Here is a 14,080-nt window from a genome sequence, read left to right as displayed (position 1 = left end):
ACCGTGAAAGGCATCTCATACACAGGATGACAGATAAGCACACAGATGCCCACTCTCAGATTTAATATTGATTTATAGAATTCAAGATAATCTCTTAAACATCTCTAAATATTATTTAGCAGCTTTATAAATATACAGTATAATGGCAAATGGCTACAGGGATCACTCTGGAAGGGAGAGAAATTAGACAGCTTTGTACTTAAGCCTTAATAGGATTTCCATGACAGCATGTAGTTAAACAACATGATTAGTCTGGGGTGTTAGAGGTTTTGTCATTGTAGGCCTGCTAACCTGACAATGTAAGGGGTCACCCCTAAACCAAATGTACAATATTCTGCCTGACTTTTCTGTTGCAGACCAACAGTCTTGTTAGGATTTCAATCATTTCAATAAAAAAAACTAAGAAACCCAACAGAAAATAAGATATTTAATAGTTTTTTGTGGGATTTTTAAATAATATGCCAAAATTTACTGTCAAGAGAATGAGTTCGGCAGTGAGTCATGTTGAGAGTCATGTTGTGAGTCATGTTGAGAGTCATGTCCTTCCACATTGCTATTTTTAGGCACGGACGCACAGATGATTAATGTGTCAGCTTCTCTTAATTGACAATCACCTGCAGCTGTTAGCGTTAATTCACTCCAGGTGGATACAGTTCTATACATTTCTTTATTCCACACTTGCCAGCTCCTCTGTTGGCAAACCTGCCGTTTCTCTAAAGCCTGTCCAGTTTTTTATTTTTGGGCATTTTCGGGCCTTACGAGAGAACGGCCCTGGGAGATTGGATTGCCCTGGAGGCAGCGTGACATCCCATAAATCCATGTAATTAGTGTGGCAGTTGGTGTGCTTGGGGTGCTGGTTGGTTCTGAGGGTTTTCTATTTTTCCTTTTTGCTGAGAACTGAGTTGTTACAGACGGCCGGAGCAGTCCCTGTTCTACCCCCCGTCTCCATTGCAGGCTGCGGATGCTTTTGTGTCTTTCATTTGTTACTTTGTTTCTGTTATTTTGGCCACCTTATTTATTTGCGATTCTCCCCTTTCTTGTTATTTGGTTTTTAGCCACAGTGCTGTTCTACCTTGGTTCAAACATCTTTGGATTCTTTTTATTCTTGCAGTTTTGGAGCTTCACCTTGTGTGAGTAGTGAGATGCGACTTATTCTGATACAATGTCCTATAGCTCTGTTTACTTCAATTAGCTCCTTTTGATAACTGTTAACAAGCTTTTGGCATCAGCATTATTTTGTATGCTTGTTTTACTGCAGAAATTCTTTGTCTTTGTCTAGTAAATGTATTCACTCAATTACCATTAGCAAGGTGGTGTGAACAGCGCTCCTACACTTAAACATCATATAATAATTTATTCATCTACAATATGCATTCACTTCAACTATAGACACTTGGGAGTCTTTAGAGAATCGTGTTTTAATAAAAGCAGCAGCACACACAGAGGTTTATTATTTAACATCTACTGTGCTCTGATATATATTGTAGGTACGACCAGACAGCCTCGCGATGGGGAAATCTCAGGAGTGGATTATAACTTTGTGTCCATTGAGGAGTTCTTTTCTCTAGAGGAATCAGGAGCTCTGCTGGAAAGTGGCAAGTTCAAAGGTCAGTTACAGTAGGATTGTTTTGCCTTGTACTTACATGCAGCCAACATGATCCAAACAGAGGATTGTATTTTTTGTCATGAATAATAGATAGAATTTAAAAACATCATCAGCTGTACTAAGAGCCAATAATATTCTGTATGATCTGATGCCAATATCTGTAGGTTTAAACTAGAAACAGTTCGGTAACAAATATATCGCATAACCAGCTTGTTACTGATGTGAAACAGCACACATGGAGACCACATTGTCAGCAGCCATTGACATATGTAATGTAAAAATAAATACACTGTTTATAACAGCAGTCCCCAACCTTTTCGGCACCATGAACAGGTGCAAAAAACGAGCATAATAAAAAACACAAAGTGCATAACGATACTACTCACCAATGATGGAAAGTCAGTGGGAACCCTGCTTTTAGCTAGCTTGTGGGCTTAATTTTTTGGTATCACGTGACTGAAATAGGTACGTGTCAAACGCATCAAGAGGAACGGCCCGATAATAAATGACCGTTTACAAGAATCATAAATAGAACTTATTAATCAATAATAATAAAAAATATTTAGGTAATAACAGTATATATATAATAATCTTTAATGATTAGACACCCAGGACCCAGGTGGTGCAGCGGGATATTTTGCTAGCACACCAACACCGAGATTCTGAACTCCTCGGTTTGAAACTCGGCGTTGCCACCGGTCGGCTGGGCGCCATCTAACGGGCATAATTGGCAGTGCCTGTAGCAGACACGGTTCTGCTAGGGCGGGATGACCGTACTATGTGGGTGGGGTCTTCAAACGCTGTGTAAGAACCCTGATTAGCAGATAGAGAGGTGCCTGTGCAGAGTGCATGGGTGAAAAAGGGTGCACACAGGTCAGAGGAGGCGTGAGCAGCAATATACCCACCTCGACTGCATTCAGGGATCCCCCAGCAGCGGAAGATAAATTGACTACATTACATTGGGAGAAAATGGGAGAAAATGTATAAATAAAATAGAAAATCCTTCCCAGCATTAATTTTCTATTATAACACCATTTGATAATTTGTCATTTGTTATTGTAATTTGTTTTAGCAATAAAATTCCTCCTCTAACCCTAGAGCATTAATCCAAGATAATCAGAATGTTGCATGTATCTAAAGCTGTATGTTTTACCATCTATGCAAAACAGCAGATAAACTAATATCACTGTACGCTTGTACTACCACACCATACAGTATTGCAATATTGAGGAAAAAATATAGCAAATAATCCTCATGCCTTTAAGCACGCCGTTAATATTCAGCACCGGTGTTCTCGGCCTTGTAATGCTCGCGGGGAGCACATGTGAGTTACGGCTCTCTGGGGCAGGATCACCTCCCTTTTCCTGATTAAGAGAGAGAGAAGTATTAGCATAAAAGATGTTGCAGCATTTACCTAGCACCATAAACGTCGTTCTCACCTTGTCAGACCGATGAGGGCTCTGATTTATGACCTGCTAGCAATCTACTCAGCCAGCGTTGTGAACATGATGCAAGACTTTAAAAGGTGAATATGCAGTTCAGGATGTACAGTAAAACAGTATGGACTTAATGTTTTATTTTTTTCTGGAATAGAATGGCCTTAAAAATGCTGCAGCTTTGTTTTCTTGTATTGATTAACCAGTGCTATAAATGTCAAGTAGATCATATGTTCAATCTCCCATTTCTGTAAAATTGAAAAAAAGAAGTAATGGCACTAAGCACAGTATTATGTGTGGTTAAAACCCCTTGAGTATACATCTATGATTCTATAGTATTATAGGGTTTTGTGGGTTCAGCATTTATGTGTTATTGATTATCACATACCAGCTTCGTATTAGCACTATATTATATAATAACCCTGTAGTCTCAGCACATCTACCCAGATAAACGCTCTTAATCTTAATCTTAATCGTACATTAAAAATAATGTAGTTTGGGTTACCTGGAAGCCATTATGGCACTATACATCTAATAATAATAATAATAATACATTTTATTTATATAGCGCTTTTCAAGATACTCAAAGACGCTTTACATAAGACAAATAATCAAAACAAATACGTACATACACCATACAAATCAAATCATAGTACAAAATCAAAATAGTACATCAACATCAAGAATAATTAAGATAAAAACAAAGAGAGCAGCATAAGACAGTTCATTAAAAATTAGCTAAATTATGAGAGAGAACAACAAATATAGAACAATTTCTTAAAATTAGACAGAAACAGGACAGATTTACATGCAATCAGGAAACTGAAAACTTTACAAGTTTTAGGATCTAGGACTTCACATTTCTGTCGTGATCTAAGTATAAAAACTATTAAAAAGAATAGCAAAAATAAAAGCATTTATTTCGTGTTGTTACAAGTTAAATGCCATATTGAATAGATGAGTTTTGAGAAGTGACTTGAATTTGGACAGGTCAGGACAATCTCGTAGGTGTTTGGGGAGAGCATTCCATAAAGATGGAGCAGCTATGGAAAAGGCCCTGTCACCCCAGGTCCGGTGCTTGGTCCTAGAGGGTATGGACAGTAGGTTAGCCTCAGAAGAGCGAAGGCTACGGGAGGGAATGTGCTGATGGAGCAGGTCGGTGAGGTAGGATGGGGCCTGATTATGGAGAGCTTTGTGAGTGAATAGAAGAATTTTGAATTGAATGCGTTGAGCAACGGGAAGCCAATGAAGTTTTTGTAGAACAGGTGTAATATGATCACGGGAGCGAGTATGAGTAAGGAGGCGAGCAGCTGAATTCTGGATATACTGAAGTTTTTTTAGGATTTTGTTAGATGTACCATAAAGGATGCTATTGCAATAATCAATTCTGGATGTAATAAAAGCATGAATCAAGGTTTCGGCGGCAGAAAAGGAGAGTGATGGACGTAGACGTGCTATGTTTTTTAGATGAAAGAAAGCAGTTTTGGTGATGTGATTTACATGGCGGTCAAAAGAGAGGTTGCTATCAAAAATTACACCAAGATTTCGGATGTTAGAAGACGGAGACAAAGTGTCATTATCAATGGTAATTTGAAAATTTTTTGTGGTTTTTGCCAGGGTTGTAGGACCTACGATGATCATATCAGATTTTTCACAGTTTAATTTGAGGAAATTAGCTTTCATCCACAATTTCATTTCAGTGATGCAATTTGTCAGAGTGGAGTGAAGTTCAGTATTAATGGATTTGGAGGAGATGTAAAGCTGAATATCATCAGCATAGCAGTGGAAATGTAAACCATGCCGACGTATGATGTCACCAAGGGGGAGCATATAAAGAATAAACAAAAGGGGACCTAACACTGAGCCTTGGGGAACGCCTTGGGACAGTGGAGCAATGGCAGAACTACAATTGTTGATATTAACAAACTGTTGTCTGTTTACGAGATATGACCTTAACCACAAAAGGGCAGTACCAGTGATGTTGACAGAGGATTCAAGGCGGGACAGAAGAATGGAGTGATTAATGGTGTCAAAAGCTGCAGTAAGATCAAGGAGGACGAGAATATTAATTTGTCCAGAGTCTGAGGAAAGAAGAAGGTCATTTGTGACTTTGAGGAGGGCTGACTCAGTGCTGTGCTGGGGGCGGAAACCAGACTGAAATGATTCAAATAGATTATTGGAATTTAGGTGATCTTTGAGCTGTGAGGCAACAACACGTTCCAGTATTTTCGACAGAAATGGAAGATTGGAAATGGGCCGAAAGTTACTCATAATGTTAGAGTCAAGTCCAGGTTTTTTAAGTATGGGAGTAACAGCAGCCAATTTGAGTGATTGAGGGACTGAGCCAGAACTAAGAGAGGAATTGATTATCTCTGTGATAAGTGATGAGATAACTGGAAAACAACCCTTAACAAGTTTTGATGGAGCAGGATCCAAAACACAAGTGGAGCTTCGCATCCCTGTTAAGATCTCAGATAGGTCCAAAAGAGACACAGGTGAGAACTGAGACAGAGGCTGGGTAATAAATTGAGATGAGATAGGCGGAGAAACAGAGATGACAGGGGAAACTGTCAGAAAATTGTGGATATTCTCAACTTTTGTTTGAAAAAATGAGAGGTAAGAGTTACACTTGTCAACTGTAAAGGAATTGGTAGTATTGTCAACTGGTTTGAGAAGTTTATTTATTGTGGAAAAGAGAGTCTTAGGATTTGTTGATCCAGCATGTATGAGTTCGGAATAGTAAGTGGATCGGGCTGCCGTAAGAGCGTCTTTGTAATGTTGAAGATAATCAGAATAAATCTGATAATGTACTGTTAGACCGGTTTTCTTATAAAGTCTTTCAAGCTGGCGTTTACGGGATTTCATTTGGTGAAGCTCAATTGTATACCATGGTGCAGAATGACTAAATGAAACAAATTTGGTTCTCAAAGGAGCCAGCTCATCAAGACATGAGGCGAGTATGTCATTATAGTAATCGACAAGGTCAGATGAATTACTAGACAGTACAGGACAGACAGACAACTTTTTAACAAGAGAATCTGAGAAGGGAGAGGGAGAGATATATTGAAGATTCCTGAAGGATATTTTACGTTTAGCTCTAGTGATGGGCCTAGTGACCTCAATGTCCATGATGATTGTCAAATGATCAGAGACAGTAAGGTCATGGCTGGACGGCTGATGAACTAGGACACCAGTAGAGCAGACAAGGTCAAGAGTATGACCTTTTTTATGAGTTGGAAAATGTATATGTTGTGTGAAATTAAAACACTGTAACAATTCCAAAAATTCCCTGGCAAATTTACAGTTGTTGTCATCAATATGGATGTTAAAATCACCCATAAGCAGTACAGAGGATGAGAGGGCACTAAGCTGGGTTAAAAAATCTGAAAAATCAGAGAGAAAGGAAGCGTTTGGCTTTGGCGGACGATAAACTACAGCAGTGACCAGAGGAGTAGGCCCTGACAACTTGAAAGCCAGGTGTTCAAAAGAAAGAGCAGCAGGAAAAGACAAAGTGGTTATTTTAATATCATCCCTATAGACTGCAGCAACACCACCACCTCGCCCTTCCATACGAGGTTCATCAATATACGAGTATCCCATTGGCGTGGTCTGATTTAACGTAAAATAATCCAAGGGTTTATGCCAAGTTTCAGTGAGACAGAAAAAGTCTAGTTCACTGTCAGATATAAATTCACTGAGTACAGTACTTTTTGTGTTGAGTGAACGAACATTAAGCAATGCCATTTTCAAGTGGTATTGTTGTGTAGTTGGCTGTGATGAACGAGGAAGAGAACGGAGATTTGCTAAGTCCACTCCGCGTTTCCCATCCCACTCCGTGGACAGCGTTGTCATGGAGACTACACCGCTACTGGTGTGCAAGGCAGCAGCGCTCTGATGACGTGTTTGCGGAGCGACAGTGCGCACGGCTGACCAGAAGAATGGAATAGCGTTACCGTTTCGAAGATAAACAAGCTTTCTCCGGGAGCCCCTGTGAATATAACGAGGCCGGCGAAGGAGTCCAAGCTGTTTGATGACTGAAATACACGATGGAGTAGTGCAGTTGTTGAACTTCCTCAGCTGGTCAACGGAATAGTTCAACATCGTGCCGATCCCAGGAAAACTCATCCACCGTTCACCACCGGCCGCAGACGCGATGTACAGTAGAAAGAACAAAAAGTATCAAAAGCACAAATAAAAGTATCAAAAGTAACATAAAAGAAATAGATCCACAAGGTGTGTAAAAAGATGAAAACGAAAAACGATAAAAATACAATAAAATACGGTAAAATACGGTAAAATACGGTAACGGTAGCGGCAGCCAAATGCGCCAGCGTCCACCATCACCATGGCAACTCTAGCACTCAGGTGCAATCTCTCACATTTACACCAAAGTTAAACCTTACACAAAAGCTTAACCCTTTAATGGTCTCACCAAGACCTTGGGACTATACCAACAACAAAAAAATTATATTTTATTACTAGTGCACACAGTTTTTTAATGAGCCTCTTCCAAACAGTTGATATGATCCAAAAATTATGCATCTTTTCATGAAGGATTTTTCAGCTGCTAGCTTCAAGTTGACATAAATGTAAGAAAGGCTGTTTTCTTTTAAACCACAGTGTCATCTACCAATATTTTGTAGTTTATCACGTCAACCAAGGAGAAGATACGGCCCGTATTTGAATACAGCTTATTTTTACAGCTTATTTTAAGTATTTAGACTCTAAGTAAGCTCAAGCATTAAAGGGTTAAAAGCAGAAATTGCATTTTGAGCAATAAACAAACTACATTAATTAATTAATTAACTAATGAACTCTTAATTAATTAACTCTTCTTCTTTTACTTCATCTCTTCAGGTAACTATTATGGAACCCCTCGGCCAATCCACATCGGTCCCGACAGCCCTCCCATAACATACCAGGAACACCGCAAGCTCCTGAGAAACTTCCGCACACGCAGCAAATCCCTCAGCAACCTGGAGAAAGCAGCAGAAGAGGGTTACAACAGTGAAGGAGACTCAGGGCTATCAGGTAGGAAGGGGGATGAGATGTAAAATTAGATGCAGTCGTATTTAAGGTATTTAGACTAATACAATTTAGTATCCAAAATTATTGGAACACAAAAAAGTGTTAATAACATTAATATCACATTTACGTATGGCAGAAATTTAATATAGAAAGCTTGATGCTGTTATCCATACTACAGTATAATTTTTAACAGTTTCACTGTCCCTGTATCTGTAAAGCACTCCCATAGCATGATGCTGGCATCACTATATTTTGACACACCACTCCTGAGCAAGAAGCACAGTAATGATTGGTTGACTGGAATACTCCAGGAGGAATGAGGATAGGCCTACAGAGTTGTGGGACCAAGTTCTTTGAAGTAAAGATTTAAAAGAGGAATCATTTAGCCATATGGATCGGTAAATTGTCTGGTGCAAAAAAGGCGTGGCTTATGACCAGAAGAATACTATCCCCACGGTCACATGCATATGTGTGTGTGTGTGTTTAGTAAATGTCTGTACTGGGAGCATGTTTATTAGCTTAGCATAGAAAGAGCAGCTTGCAGCTGTTCCTGGTCCCAGCTGGGGATGCTTATGGTCTAAATGAATGAATTTAAAATATATACGCTACAACCAGGCTTTATTAAATGCTACATTGCAGGGTCTTTGAACAGTTGTTTTAATTAACATAAATTTTATGGTTTCAGATGTAATTAGACTTAACCACAATACAAGAGATGAATTTTAAGAAATATAGGGACATGACCACAGTTGAACAAACTCCATATTCAGAACCCTTCTGTAGAATAAATATAATTTATAACTGTAAAGGAAAATGAGATATAGTGTTATGCCAGAAAATAATGTATTTACTTGTGATTACATAGTTACTCAAAGAATGTGCAAATTCAACCAATAGTCACAATATTTACAGGCTTCACAGTTGTTCTTTTGTCACCTTATTTCAGCACTAAACATAAAAAATTGGCCATAAATGCTTTTTCATTTATTGTAAGTATACAGCCAATCATAACTGATGATAATTATTAATGATAGTTATCATATCTCCCATGTAACATTTCACATAAAAGCCAGGGCAGAATGTTTCACAACACTGTGGACCACAAGCAAACATTTACTCTTATTTTTTACCACAGAGCATTAAATGAAGAATCACAGCAATGTCTTACTTTATTTTGCTAGTTTCCTTAGCTTCCTGTTAAGTGCCCTTAGGCAGATTAATAAGCCTGGTGGAGGCCCTTACTGTCTACCTGATAGACACCCAAGACTGTCTAAAGAAAGAAGGGTTGTTTCTTCCACCCAAAAGACAGGACGATAAACTCCCAGCTTCTTGGCTTTCGTGATAGCTGGCACACAAACCTGTGACTTCTGCAGCAAATGCTTTTCTGTTGTGCTACTTGATGCCCACCCCAAAAATAAACAAATTTTGCCACAAATAATGTTAGACTCAAATTTATTCAATGGACATTTTTGTAGCACATTATCTAGCAAATCAGCCTCTTTTTAGAAGCACTAACCAAGTCAGTGAATAAATATTTCTTCTTCTCATTTAACTAATCAATTATTTTCTCACTGCTGTTTTTTTCTCAAAGCTATTTTGTGTAAATGGGTGTCGCTTTAGCCCACAGTCCACTAAAACTGTCCATTCATCTATTTCATAAGTTCACTTTAGTTTTGTTTGGCTGTGCACTTTTACTGCATTGGCCCTGTTGTCCCAAGGGAGGTGGCATAGACTTTCCAAAGACATTGATCAAGCCATCCTATGGCAGCCAATCGGCAGCGGAGGCTTGCATAGTGATCTGTCTCTATGGATTATATGCGCTTTCCCCTCAATCAAAGTGTGGGGGTGAGATCCTGACCTTGCTCTGATGTAGATATTGACACACTACTGAGTTCAGCTGTATATTAGATCAGGGAACTGAACCTCCTCCTGTTCTCACACAGACCGGATTTTAATTTGAGGTAGAAGGTTTTTGCTGGTTGTAACATAAACCTGTTTTACACATTCACCATTGTTCATGAATTTTAGCCTGAGACACTTTGAATCAGGAGCTACTATGAGCCACCCAAAACAACCTTAGGAGAAACCTAAACTTTTATTGTTTATCAGAACAATGGGAGGGTTCTTAGACACATGAAAGAAAAGATAATAGTATCACTATTGCCACATTTTTTTTTTCTGAACACCTTTACGTGACTAGCCACTGGATGTTATAACTCACCTGTGAATGGGGTAAACTGGGTCAGATGAAGAAAGCTCTGAGATACAGTAAACACTAGCTACACAGGGGTAGCTTAACTGTTAAGGTACTGGACTATTAATCAGAAGGTTGGTGTCTGTTTCAAGATTACAGTATCAGTATTTTATTCTATTTATTCTGATTTTTTTACCTGTTGTAAATGTTTTAGGCGGGTCAGGAGGTGCTAGCAGTGTCCCTGCACCCATGTCATCCCCCAGCCGGTCTCGTGATTCTAACGAAGGGGATAGCAGTGCCTTTGACAATGGAATTGGGCACAGAAGAAGACGGAGAAGGGCGGGACTCGAAACCTGGGAAATGACCTACAATGATTCAGGGGATCCTTTCTATACAGAGTAAGGCAATATATCGATGTTTATCTATACTGCTGTATGGTGTTGGTGTTGTAATATTTATGTTTAATAAAAAATCATTATGGATCATTCTACTTTATTTTATGAAGTAGTGCACAATACAGTCCTGTAGAATTTCATCCAGGGTTGCCCGGTTTGTTTTCAATACAAACACTGACATCTTGTGTTGTCATGTTGTTTTTACAGTCATCAGCCCAAGCCGGTTTCCTGGCACAGTCGGCGCACATCCAGCAGAGAGACTGTTTGCACAACTGAACGTAAGCACTAACTTAATTCTCTGTTATATTTAAATCTGTTATGATTCTATTTTAAAGTACCAACCGGCTACATTAATAACAATAAGTGAAATACATGTTTCTGTTATGAAATGAACAATATTAAATGTACATTAAGCAAATGCAAACTAGGTGTTTTTCTTTTATTCAAATGTCGCTCTCTTTTTCTGATAGTGGGAGAGTTTACAGACCAGCCTAGCGAGTTAAGAGGATACTCCATCCACACTCGGCTGCGTAAAGGGCCTCAGGGCTTCGGCTTTAACATTGTCGGGGGCAGCCGACCCACCGAGTTCCTACAGATATACAGCGTCACATCTGAAGGGCCATCCACACTTAACACAGGTACCTAACAATAGAATGCCTTTGTTTGTCATATATGCATGTACATGTGTGCAGTACAACGAATTTCTTTTTCCACATATCCCAGCTTGTTTGGAAGCTGGGGTCAGAGCGCAGGGTCAGCCCCTGTACGGCGCCATTGGAGCCGAAAGGTTTAAGGGCCATGCTCAAATGCCCTACAGTGACTGCATGGCAGAGCTGGGAATCAAACTCTCAACCTTTCGATTGATAGTCTACAGCTCTACCCACTAAGCTACCAGTGTTCCGATCTCATCTAAAAGTTGTAGTAAAAAATAAATAGTTTATTCCCTGATCACAAAGCTCATCTTCTGAATAGTTGGGTCATTTTGTAAAATGCAAAAAAACAAAGAATGTGGGATTTTTAATTCTCTAAAACGTTTATTTAACCAACAAAGGTGCAAAGAAATGACTTTTGGCTGTCCAGTTTGACTGTATTTTGTAAATATTAACAAATTAGAAATGTTATGCCTGCAACATGTTCCAAAAAGTTGGGACAGGGGCAAAATGAGAGTTTATTAAAGCAATAAGCCACGAGAGGCCGTGCGTTACTGTGATTTTAGCACGGGGATGACGTTTTTAGCAGTATCATAGCAGTAACGCACGGTCTCGAGTGGCTTATTGCTTTTATAAAACGGCGGTCAACATAAAATATAATAAATACAACAATGTTTAATTCATAAATGTATTTATTGTGTATAAACTTACAATAAAGCATTCTTCCGCGACCACAGGTAGTTCGATAACAGTGTTGCTAGGCAACATGAGGGCGAAAATAACATTAACTTTTTCTATTCAGTGGCGTATTAATATGGAATGATGTGAGGTGGTCATAGGTGTGCGTTTATCTGGGATTTTACAACGGCTTAGAACGCGGCTCAGCCAATCAGATTTTAGGACCGGAACTATCCGTTTTATAAAAAATATTTTATATTCTATAAAGTATAAACATTTAACACTACTTTGAAGTATTCCATAATAAGCAGGTGCAAATGTAACAGGGAAGGGTATCAAAATTGACAGTTTACAAAATATCCCAACCTTTTTAATAATAGGATTTGTACTTTCATCAGGTTTAAGAGGATCAACAAATCACAAATTCTTGGTTTGATTACAACCATTCACGTCAATCATTTTCTGTCTTTTGCTCTAGGGGACATCCTGGTGTACATTAACGACTCCTGTGTGCTGGGCACCTCTTATAAAGAGGTGGTGGAGATGCTAAAAGCCGTGCCTGTTGGCCAGAGCGTGGACATCGTGGTCCGCAGAGGCTACCCCATTCTCTATGACCCTGATGGCAGCCCCAGACTGTTCCGTGATCCCACTTCGAAATCTCCGTCTCTGCCCACCACCACCCAGCCCAAAGCCCAGCATCTACGCCCTCAAGCTGAAATACACCGGAACGAGCTCATGTACCGTGCAGAGGGGAGGTATCCCGGAGCCCTCAGGGGAAGAGCATCCAGATTGAGCCTGGATGCTAACGGAAACGCATCACATTTTTCGCCACCTCCAAGGACTCCATCTTCTTATCCATACCCTAGTGGGGGTGACAGTGACTTTCAGAGGCCGTACTACTCCCCGAGAGGGATCAGGAGACTACAGAGTGCAGACCTGGCAAGCCAAAGCGACAGTGAGGTGGTATCAGCTATAGGATCACACAGGTAACATTACACTAAAATGTATGCGGCATGCTTTTTGCTTAAGTCACTTTGTGTTTTTTAAACTTCTTCTCTTCTGTCCTATTAGGGCCTCCTACATTCGAAACCACAACAACAACTCCCTCTACCCACCGTCACCTATACGCTATTACTCTGCCAAGTCCTCGGAGAGTGACCTCTCCTCCTACGCCCCAAGCCCGCCCCTGTCACGCTTGCCTCTACCCCACACAGAGTCGGGCCATAACTCTGTCTCTTCCTCTCCTGGTGGAGGACGGCGCTACTCCCAGTTCCGTAATGGCCAGCGCCCCCTGCTCACCCCCCCTATCAGCGCCCAGTCGGACGGTCCGTACTTTACCTTCGGCAGTGCTAACAGCGCCAGCCCCAGCAGCAGCGTCGCATCACCGGGGCAGATAAGCGGTGGCGGGGGCAGGGCCGGGGAGCTGGTGCCTGTTTCCGTGGCACAGTCAGAGGAAGGTTTAGGGTTCAGCTTGATGTTGGGTGGTCAGGGAGGTAGGATGGCACTGGTGAAGAGAGTGTGGGACCGACAGCTGTGCAGCGGCCTCCAGCCTGGAGACGCTATCGTTAAGATCAACGGAGCGGATGTGCAAAGCCTCAGCCTCACTCAGGTACGAACAATCCCAGCAGTCACCATTTTTATCAATAGTGCTTGTATGCATACTATATTAAATAGCATTTAAAAAATACTATAGATAGCATTCATAAGTGATTGATGCAATCACAAACTTCTAGCAAGTACATTAGTAGAGTAGAATCACCATGATGCGTAAAGAAATTGTCCCAAGGCGACAGACATACTTTAACTGTAGAGTATATACTAACTTTTTTTTGGAGCAATACTTGACAATACATGACAACATGGCTGGTTCATTAACAGTTACTCACCAGCACCAAAATGTCCCTTTTAAAGGAGTTTATACTTTACTAAAATGCAGCAAAACAATTGAAAGTTTAAATACTATTTTAGGTCCAGCGGGTCCTGGAAGAGCACACCAAGAATGGAGAGGTTATCCTTCTAGTTCAGAGAGGAGGCAAGTGACAGACTGAATAGTTTTTTTCTGTTGGATAAATAATTCTCTAAAACAATGTAGA

General features: G+C 40.2%; 1 protein-coding gene across 1 annotated transcript in view; it reads left to right on the top strand.

Moving 5' to 3' along the window:
- Nucleotides 1–14,080, top strand: part of LOC134318379 (membrane-associated guanylate kinase, WW and PDZ domain-containing protein 2) — a 67,752-nt gene that overhangs the window by 32,870 nt on the left and 20,802 nt on the right. Inside the window, exons 4-11 of the mRNA XM_062999267.1 lie at nucleotides 1,488–1,607; nucleotides 7,900–8,073; nucleotides 10,479–10,662; nucleotides 10,867–10,937; nucleotides 11,130–11,297; nucleotides 12,466–12,973; nucleotides 13,059–13,596; nucleotides 13,956–14,019. Coding sequence (XP_062855337.1) covers nucleotides 1,488–1,607; nucleotides 7,900–8,073; nucleotides 10,479–10,662; nucleotides 10,867–10,937; nucleotides 11,130–11,297; nucleotides 12,466–12,973; nucleotides 13,059–13,596; nucleotides 13,956–14,019 — 1,827 coding nt within the window. The remainder of the gene's footprint in view (nucleotides 1–1,487; nucleotides 1,608–7,899; nucleotides 8,074–10,478; nucleotides 10,663–10,866; nucleotides 10,938–11,129; nucleotides 11,298–12,465; nucleotides 12,974–13,058; nucleotides 13,597–13,955; nucleotides 14,020–14,080) is intronic.

Source organism: Trichomycterus rosablanca, chromosome 7 (assembly GCF_030014385.1).
Source record: "Trichomycterus rosablanca isolate fTriRos1 chromosome 7, fTriRos1.hap1, whole genome shotgun sequence".
NCBI lineage: Eukaryota > Metazoa > Chordata > Actinopteri > Siluriformes > Trichomycteridae > Trichomycterus > Trichomycterus rosablanca.
Note: the sequence above shows the minus strand (reverse complement) of the source record. Positions and strands in the feature narration are given on the sequence as shown.